Source organism: Esox lucius, chromosome 11 (assembly GCF_011004845.1).
Source record: "Esox lucius isolate fEsoLuc1 chromosome 11, fEsoLuc1.pri, whole genome shotgun sequence".
In the NCBI taxonomy this organism is placed as follows: Eukaryota; Metazoa; Chordata; class Actinopteri; order Esociformes; family Esocidae; genus Esox; species Esox lucius.
The window spans coordinates 42,869,182-42,879,765 of NC_047579.1; the positions used below are offsets into that span (position 1 = coordinate 42,869,182).

Sequence of the window (10,584 nt, forward strand, 5' to 3'; positions counted from 1 at the left end):
AGAGAAACAGTACGGGCTAGCTAGGTAATATACAGGGTGGAGACGGCATGGTTGGATTATAGTTTCATATTACTGTTTCATATACTGTCAGGTGCCGAACAGTTAAATGGGGTGTCATTTTATAGGAGATAATTCACAGTCAGCCACACTAACACAATAATCTGAGAAGATGAGGGCATTGAATAGAATAATTCTGCCTCTTGCTGTGTATGTATTCACCTCACCAGATTTTGAACCTACTCATGCCATAGCCCTTGGAACTTAACTAGGAGTGGCGTGGTTGTTTACACAGTGTGGTGTTTAGCTGGGTATCAACCCACCTCACCTCCAAATCAAGCCCATCATTATCCCAGGCGCGCACCAGGCTCCCAAAATATCTGTAACGCAGCTGTCGGCACCTCTCTGTGCAGCAGCTGGAGCAGCTCAGGGACACTCCCTCTCCCTCTGCCCTCCTACCACACACCCTCTCCCTCTGCCCTCCTACCAGACACCCTCTCCCTCTGCCCTCCTACCACACACCGTCTCCCTCTGCCCTCCTACCACACACCCTCTCCCTCTGCCCTCCTACCAGACACCCTCTCCCTCTGCCCTCCTACCACACACCCTCTCCCTCTGCCCTCCTACCAGACACCCTCTCCCTCTGCCCTCCTACCACACACTGTCTCCCTCTGCCCTCTTACCACACACCCTCTCCCTCTGCCCTCCTACCAGACACCCTCTCCCTCTGCCCTCCTACCACACACACTCTCCCTCTGTCCTCCTACCAGACACCCTCTCCCTCTGCCCTCCTACCACACACCCTCTCCCACTGCCCTCCTACCAGCCACCCTCTCCCTCTGCCCTCCTACCACACACTGTCTCCCTCTGCCCTCCTACCACACACCCTCTCCCTCTGCCCTCCTACCATACACCCTCTCCCTCTGCCCTCCTACCACACACCCTCTCCCTCTGCCCTCCTACCAGACACCCTCTCCCTCTGCCCTCCTACCACACACCCTCTCCCTCTGCCCATCTACCACACACACCCTCTCCCTCTGCCCTCCTACCACACACCCTCTCCCTCTGCCCATCTACCACACACACCCTCTCCCTCTGCCCATCTACCACACACAGACTCTCCCTCTACGTTTTAGTGTTTTAAGGCTTGGGTTTCAAGGACAGGAAAAATAGGGAATAATTATCTGGTCCCCACAAGGACCGAAACAAGTAGGTGGGTGTGTGTTTGTGCTTAGCCTGGGCCCTACCCATCTATCTCACTGAAGCCACCTCGGAGTGGCCTGTGTGTGTAATCTGTTGGTCATAAAACCCTAGACAAATGGTGTGTGTGTGGGATGAGTGAGCCAAGAAGAGGGTGGAGGAAGGGAAGCGAGGCTGACTGCAACAGAGGCTCTGCCACCACAGCTGTTTGCTTCTGTTCTGTTCCCTATACTGCTGTAGTTCATACAGATCTTCCAGGCCCCAGAGTGAACAATGGATTGGCCAGTCAGTAGAAAGACCAAAGACATCGAGTTGAATTGGCTTCCCAAATATTCACTGTCTTTATTTACCACTGTTCATCTTTTCCCCTGATAGTGTCTGGCAAACTGCTCTCTAAAAAGATGCACACATTTACTCTGGGAACCCAGACAAAGGAAGGCATAAATGTAAAAACTATTTATTTATTGACAGGATATGTAAGACTTTCAAGTAATTTCAGGGTAATTTCCGATTGGTTTGCCCAAAAAGAAGCATTGTGACAATGCATGACATCCTACTTGAAGTTCAGGGCTGCTGTTACATGGAAACTGAAAAAAACCCTCTTTTTTTACCTTCTTTCCCCTGCCAACTCTAAGCTCACCCCTCCCCCAAACCTAAAAGGCAGCCTCAGGAAGCAATCCATGCAATGGTTAGAAAAAGTGGGAACTTACTTGGCTTCCTGTTCTGTTTTGAGGTACAGATATCTAGAAATGTATGGAAAATCAAAACCTTCAGCTGGGATGATGTCTGATAAAGATTAACTGAACATGAGCACACTGAGCATTAGATCAGACTAGATTCAACTTTATTGTCATTGAACATGTAGAAGTACAGTACAGCAAAATGCTTCTCTTGCTGTTTATTTTGAGTATTTTTATTCAAATGAAATTCCAGTATATTCATAATGGTGATAATTTTTTTACATATTGCATTTGCACCTAAGTATTGTTAGAATATCGGTATAGTGAGGTCCCTGGCAACTCCTAGAACTACATAAAATGTTACCCAGAAACAGATGTGCAATAGCCATGAGGTATAAACCAATGTTAAGGTCTGCAGCTTCCCTGCTAGGTCACGCTAGTCAGATTTCAGTTTTCTTGGCTGAGAATATAAAGTAAAAAGGGCTTTGCCGGCAAAACTCAAAACATTTGGAAAAGTGAATTGGGGCATCTGTTTCTGTTTAGTTTGTCAGCGTCCAAAGAGCCAAGGTTTTTGTCCATGGATTCATAAAATGCTAGCAACATTGTTCCCCGTGCTCATTCTCCTTTTCTTCTCCTTTTTTCCCCTTGGACATAAAAAAAAATAGCCCCAATTAAATAAACTTTCTGAAATACCTTCAAAAACCCCCATCCCGCCACTCCCTATAGTAACCTCACACTCTCCTTAGCAATACCCCACCAGCCATCCCACGCCCCTCGGCCGATCTCTCTCCTCTCCCTCACTCCTCATTCGTCTCTCTCTGCTTCAGCGAAAAGCCAAACAAGCCAGCCATTAAGTTGAGTTAAGCGCAGGAAGCGGGCCTCCGGGCCTAGCAGCCCTGTTTACAAGGAGCTAGTCAGGTTTCAGCCGCCCTTTGAAGTGAGGAGGCTCACAGGAGACTGTCTGTCACTGGGCCAAAGCCCGGCGCTGCTCCACTGACTCACTGCATTCCCGCCATTCATATGAGCAGAGACGAGAAGAGAAAGGAGGGGGGTGGGGGGGGGGGGGGGGGGCGGAGGCACCGGGAGGAGGGTTGGGGGGGCGCAGTTACGGGACAGGTAGATTTATGGTTAAATCTTTCTTCTTCTCCACTAAATCATGCATAAACATACACTGGTGGCACTGTTATTACAACCCTGGTACTTGTGATCTACTACGTCAGAGGCTGCCGCACTCTTTCCCACAAGACAGGGGAATGATCGGTCTTATACGAAAAGGGCAGAGATCTTGAGTGGAAAGTAAGAACAGACCAAACACCCTATTGTACCCAAACTTTACAATTTCTTGATTAGGTGAGATATTCGCTGATTCCAATCCTACACCCTTTTAACGTGCTGAAGCTATTTCTATTATGTACAGTATATTTCTGAAGTGTTTCTTGTAGCCTCATTGCTGGAGGTGTTTGGGATCCAGGGAGTATCTGCTTTCTCCAACCAGCCCTACATTTATTGCGTTACATCACCACGGAGGAGGTTCAGTTTCAGCTAGGCCTCATTCGGTGGATTCCAGACCTTCATTGTCTGTGTACTCTACAAAGATTTAGAGAAGATAAAGTAAACCCAAGCTTTATTATTTTCCTTTCACTTGCATGTAGAGACAAATGCCCTGGTCTGAATGTGCCCACCCCCTACACACACATACATACAGTCACTTCCAGCATGATCGGCTCCCTTGGTTTAGATTGGGTTAAGAAAGGCTGTATGAAAACCAACGCCTCAGGTAATATTTTTTCTTAACTTACCATTTTCATCTGGATGTGAAACATGTTGAATATGTGCGTAATCTACCAGTAGAATCACTGTCACACATCATTATACCATGAAATTCCAAGTTTGAAAACGAGTGGTTTTAATATCATGGGGCATATGTCGCCACGTATGTGACATATTACACAATATTTAGGGACCCAGAATGCATCATTCAAAAGTGATTGGCACTCTTGTTTTCCTGTTATGTTTTTCAGAGATTGCTGATCATGCTGGACAGGATCTTAAATAATCATAAATAACATTTCCAGGTTCATGAGCTCGTTCGTTCTGAGCTCGCCGTCTTCAATTCGAAGCACGTTCAAAGCACAGTTTTTCAATGGAATTCAACTCTGGAGATCGAGATGGCCACGGCAAAATGTTGCTTTTGCGGACAATTAAGTATTTCTTAATGGGTTTTTTATGTGTGCTTTGGGTCATTGACCACTTGATTTTTAGCAATCCTGCAGAGGAAACCAGGTTTTTGGCCAAAATCTTCTGATATGTTAAAAATCCCATTGACTTTAACAACGGACCCAGGTTCAATGGAAGCCAAATAGCCCCAAAACATCTAATTTCACGCTAAGTATGAAGTTATTTTCTGTTCATGCCTTCTCCCTTTGACACCAAACCCACTGGTGTGCATGGCCCTAAAAGCTTTATTTCCATGCAGTCTGACAAATGCACTGGTTACACTCCAAATGTTTTTGCAAACTCTGCACGTATGGGTGTGTGGGGCAGAAAACAACAGTAGCTGTTTTGAAACTTGTCCACCTGTAGATCTTTAAGTCAGTGGCCCCAAGCAAAAAATCTAGAAAATGTACACTGACAACACTGCAAAGGTCACCTTAGTCTCCGGACTTGAATCTGTTTGAAAACCTGGGTTTGCATAGGAGTGGGCAGTCCACAAGCATTGACCAAAAACTCTTAATGGTGCATAAAGATTATGTATGGAGGAATGATCTAAACTCCCATCCGATGTGTTCAAATATAGAAAAAGGAACGGTCCACAAAGTGCCCAAACCAAGGGTGGCAATAATTTTACACTTAATTGAATCCTTGAATCATTAACCACAGTATATTCAAGTTGTTGGAAAAATACACAATTATACAGCCTCTGTTCGTCCCCTCTATCAAGGACTCTAATAATATTGTAGTTGACTGCACATATAATATGCCTTCTTAGGGTGTGTTCTTCCAGGTATGCTGTGTTATATCACCTGCCAGGCCTCAGAGAGCCATGGAAGGGAAATGCATCCCCATGGCAGTCGCCGTACAGTCTGAAAGCTAACAGATGTTGAGGTATGACTCAACTGTCAACACGTTGGGATGGAGTAGTGTGATGGAGACCTCTCTGAGCAGGCCTATTTTTAGTCAGAGGGAGTGGGAGAGAGAGAGAGAGTGGAACAGGAGGAGAGACACGAACACAGGATGAGATGCCCGCAAAGACATGATGGGATGCCCTCAAAGACAGGATGGGATGCCCGCGAAAACATGATGGGATGCCCGCGAAGACATGATGGGATGCCCGCAAAGACATGATGGGATGCCCGCGAAGACACGATGGGATGCCCTCAAAGACATGATGGGATGCCCGCGAAGACATGATGGGATGCCCGCAAAGACAGGATGGGATGCCCACGAAGACACGACAGGATGCCCGCGAAGACATGATGGGATGCCCGCGAAGACATGATGTGATGCCTGCGAATACATGATGGGATGCCCGCACTAACAAACAGTCCCGCGGCCATACGCTATTCGCACAGCACTTCACAAGCACCTCATCAACATAATTCAATGACTTCAGAGTGAAGGTTATTGTATTGGGTCCAGACCGTGAAACTACAGGGCCTCAAGACATACATTAGAGCTGAAAGGTGATCTCTTCTTCAACATAGGCAGTGATGTTTATAATGGCCAACATTTGGATTGTATTTCCAAAGGGGGCATTGTTAATTTGGATCTTAAACATGCACCTGGTTTCACATAAGCCCCCACCAACCGAACCCAGGCCATACAAAAATAACAGGTTTTATCACATTTATCTTCAACCATAACTTAACATTGTGTAGAAAGGCTTTTTAGTTCTTTTTACACAATGGGGGAAATGTAAGTTTAACTTGCTAAGGTTTGACAGATAAAACGTTTTTGGTTACTTCACAGTTAAAGTTTTGTTAACATGTTAGTACTCAGTAATATCCTAAAATATGAAATAAAGACAGCGCCATTGCCTGATAACTCAAATTGAAATCTTCCTCTGTCCTGCTGTTTGAGTCCATGGGCGTGGCATGACATCTGGCAGGGGTCCAGACTTCTGGGTAGCCAGGGCAAAGCTCTTCATACAATACCACATAGTATTGAACAATATGGTATCCCATTTTCCAACCCTTATCCTGAAATCCCTTACTTACAGACCAAGGGACCATATCTGTATCGCTAAACACAAATTGATAACTACGTTACCACCACATTCTGTGTCGTATAGACAATATCGAGGACAAGTTAGATAGGACAAAATACTCTTGCTGTTCAAGATAACACACATGGACAGAGTCACACAGTAACGCTAAAAATTTATCAAATCATGTGGCTTTTATTTTTGTTGTCACTTGCCCATCCCCTCACAACCAAGTCAAGTGTTTCTTAGGAGTGCCCAGATTCACACCAGTTTTCACATCACAACATCAAAATAACCACACTATTTTGAACAAGTTTTCAAGAGATTTTGCTTGTGCATTTTAACAGTTTGACCAACAGAGTATCCAAAAAGTGGATCTATTTAATGTGACTTTTTGGTAATAGCAGTGTGGAACTCAGTTCACTCATTTCACTGGATGTTAACTGGTTCATCACCCTCAAAGTCTATGGGTCATGATAAATAATCAAAGATTCTGTTGATTGAAACAGCCATTACAAATGTCAAGTAAATTTAGCAAACACCAGCGAAAAAAGGGATGAGAAGATGTGATAAAAATCACTATAATATTTTCCTTGAAGTACCTTTGGTGATCACAAAAAAAAACATGCTTTCACCTAACTTCCTTTGATTTTTTGGTGACAACTATTAAAAGACAAATGAAACAAGGATTACAATTTCTCTTGGCCCATAGACTTCTTTCAGGTGAGGAAAGATCTAAAATAAAGTTTGGAAATAGTGAAATTGGCCTTTTAAAGCAGACTTTCCCCCGCGGAGACATGACCAGAGTTTCCTAGCAGCCTTGCCTTCAGTCCTTTCAGCCAGCCCCCCTTGTTGTTCAGTGCCAAAGCATTTCATTTGTGGGGAGTAGGAAGGAGAGGGGCTATTAGGGAACATTTACTGCCTTTACTACAACCCAGCTTCCCTGATCGGACACATCATAAGAAAAATTATTACAGATCTGGGATTCACAGGAGAAACTTGAAACATGTACGTGTCATGCTGCCAGTAAAAACAGGCCACGTGACTGAGTGTCTACCTATGGCTTCTCAGAGAATGGGTGCAGGAGTTAACCAGGCATTACGGCTGTCAAAAGACAAAAACAAAACATGTCCTTTCTTTAAATACAAATATATAACTTTATATTTTACAATCCTATTTACAGTTGCATTTGATTACATCTGACCTGTTCACAGAGTGAATAAAAAGTCTTAAAATGGCTGCCCGTCCATTCAGACCTCCTTTTCCCCCTGCTCACTGTATTCCCAGTAGGATATTCACTCACACACTGAAGAGTTTTTATGGCTGGTAACTTTAAAAAAGTAGAATCAGAGTGGGGGAGGTGAGAGAGAGAGCACTTCAGCACATGGCATCCATTGACCATGATTGTTGTTTGTTCAGAACGTCAGAAGTTTAGCCAGTCTCCATATGTCAGCAACATTTTGGTCAAGCACCCTATCCTGACTCAAAACTTGATTTGATTCCAATATTGGCATGCAATATTTGATTTCAATTCTCCATTAAAAAAAAATGTTTTTTTTAAAGACACTGACATTATCTGATTACAAATGTATAAAAAAGTACCACTCTCACATTGAGTAGAACAAATAAGAAGGGGGAGGGGGGGCACACTATAAAACATCAGATTGAACATTAAAAAAAAGTTATAAAAAAATAAATCCACGGGTGGCCTCGCTCCCTAGACAGTAGTCTCTCCGTGCTTACTGTTTGTGAGTCTGGTGTAGAACTTGCGCCAGGAGTGCAGTGTCTTGCCGGACCAGATCCAGAAGCCAGAGGTGATTCCCACGATGAGAGTCATCAGGTACTTGATCATGTAGACCGTGAAGTCGGGCGTCATCCGAGGGGTGTACTGCATGGGACAGGGTATGGCCAGGCCCTTACAGTTGTGGCTCACCCAGCTCCTCTCCCAGTGGTGGCGGAAGGCCTGCTCGTAGAAGAAGCAGGCGATGACAATGGTGGCCGGCACCGTGTAAAGCACGCTGAACACGCCGATCCTCACCATCAGGCGCTCCAGCTTCTCCGTCTTGGTGCCGTCGTGCTTCATGATGGTGCGGATACGGAACAGGGACACGAAGCCTGCCAGGAGGAAGGAGGTCCCGATGAAGAGGTAGATGAAGAGGGGGGCAAGGATGAAGCCCCGCATGGGGTTCAAGCTGTTGAGGCCCACGAAGCAGACGCCGCTGAGCACATCGCCCTCGATTTGCCCCATGGCCAGGATGCTGATGGTCTTGACCGCCGGCACCGCCCATGCCGCCAGGTGGAAGTACTGGGAGTTGGCCTCGATGGCCTCGTGACCCCACTTCATGCCAGCCGCCAGGAACCAGGTCAGGGACAGGATTACCCACCAGATGGAGCTGGCCATGCTGAAGAAGTAGAGCATCATGAAGAGGATGGTGCAGCCTTCCTTCTTGGTCCCTTGGACTATGGTTTTATATCCATCGGGGTTGAAGCTGCTGTTGCACACCACCTTGTCCCCCAGGAAGTAGCCTGCAATGTAGGCTATGGAGACCATGGTGTAGCACCCAGAGAGGAAAATGATTGGCCTTTCTGGGTACTTGAAGCGCTGCATGTCCACAAGATAGGTGGTGACGGTGAATAGGGTGGAGGCACAACACAGAGAAGACCAAATGAGGATCCATATGCGTGCAAAGTAAATCTCTGTATCATTGAAAAACATGTAGCCTCCACTGCTCCTGGAGTGTTCACATGGCGCTCCACAATCCTGCTCCCCCAGAAACGAATAATTCAGATAAGTGGGGACTTTCAGCACAGCCGGACAGCGGAAAGGCCTGTCTGGGGTTGAATAGACATGGACGCCAGGGGTTCCGGGGACTGGCATGTGTACGGGCGGGGCTGTAGCAGTGGAGTCATTCTGACCCACGCAAATGTGGCCGTCTCCAAGCACGGGGAAATTCTCGCACCGGAGACGTTCCGGCCACTGGAAACCGAACTTGTTCATGAGCGCCTCACAGCCGTGCTTTGCCCTCTCGCAAATAGAGCGACATGGTGGAATGGCTTTTTCCAAAACTGTACACACAGGCGCATACATTGAACATAGGAAGAATTTAAGCTCGGGTGAACACTGCACCTTTACCAAAGGGTAAAACTGGTGCACCTCCAGTCCTGCGTCTTCTTGGTTGTAATGGCCCACTAGATTGGGCATTATAGTTTGATTGTACGCGATGTCCGTGCATAATGGGATTGAAATAGGTTGGCAAAATCCATGGTCCGGGACAGCGATTCCACTATCGCCTTGGTATTGCGCCGATACGATCAAATACGGCATTATCAGTGCCAGAAAAGTCACAAAACCTCTTTGAAAATCCATTTTCATTGTGAGATCTATTTTTTAAATATCTATTTTAACCGGATTAAGTCATGCAACACAGAGATACTTGTTTTAGTCTGTAGCATCGGAAATTCGTATTTAGTGACAGAATAATAGAGAAAAACGTCCGCTGTATAGTCCGGGTGAGAGAAGAACTTGCTTGTCGCTCGCCTGAAAATGAGGCTGCTTGACTTTTCCTTTGTGCAACTCGCATGGTCCAATCAGACAGTTTCAAGTCCCCCCAGCAACTTTCTGTGGTTGGTTTCAAAGTAAAGTCAGGAGGAGGGGTGGTGATACAAGAACCCTAGAAACAGCTTCCCACTTAGTCCCAAAATGTGGACCTGCACATATAGATAAACGACATCAATATATCTAAATCTATCTATATGCAGCAATAATATTGATATAGGACAAATAAAATAAAACATACATAAAATATTCCATGCTGCAATACCAGTAGGTAAACATGAAAACTAAGGTCACATTGACATCTTGTGGTCATTGTAGTACAATGCTTTTGCAACAGTTATCCCAACTAAAGCGGTCTAGTCCTCATACTACCATACTGCATTCTGAAGTTTATGGGCTTGACAAAGCATTCTTTTTTTAATGCAATAACTTAGTTATTAATAATTTGATCTATTTCAGGATGCCACAGTACATTTACAAGGTACATTAATGATAATACAGAATTTAAAGCAAAAATACTTCAGATTCCTTTGCATTTTCCAATTAAACAGAGGTTAAACATACTTTCTAAACTAAGTGACACCAATAACAGAAACATTCACTGTGTATTTGGGATAAAAATGCAGGCCCGGCAACCTACAAGGTGTAGGCTCTGATGGAAAATTTAAAAAAATTATAAAATCCACACCACTGCCATACTCAAACTCTTTTAAAGTATTTTGGGGCAATTTACATATTTCTATTGACTAAGGAAAGCCATAGGTGAGTGTGCTGAAATACCACAGAGTCAGAATCAAACCCATCTGTCAGTGGTATGTGTTTACCTGGGGCAGAGGTTTAGACCGCTAGACCACACTAGGCCACAAAGTTGGGAGCGTAGCCTATTTCTCTATAACTGAGGATAACACTTTATTTTTTATTGGAAGCCTATTTGACCCAAGCTATTA

General features: G+C 45.0%; 1 protein-coding gene across 1 annotated transcript; it reads right to left on the bottom strand.

Annotated features, from left to right (window-relative positions):
- Positions 1-6,256: 6,256 nt before the first annotated feature.
- Positions 6,257-9,629, bottom strand: fzd2 (frizzled class receptor 2). Its single transcript, XM_010874838.3, has one exon. It carries the CDS (start codon positions 9,452-9,454, stop codon positions 7,799-7,801), a length of 1,656 nt encoding a protein of 551 aa, XP_010873140.1. The 5' UTR covers positions 9,455-9,629; the 3' UTR covers positions 6,257-7,798.
- Between the last annotated feature and the right edge of the window lie 955 nt (positions 9,630-10,584).

What these genes read in the sequence shown, in the direction of transcription:
- fzd2 (XM_010874838.3), bottom strand. Translation starts at nt 9,454, where the DNA reads ATGAAAATGGATTTTCAAAGAGGTTTTGTGACTTTTCTGGCACTGATA.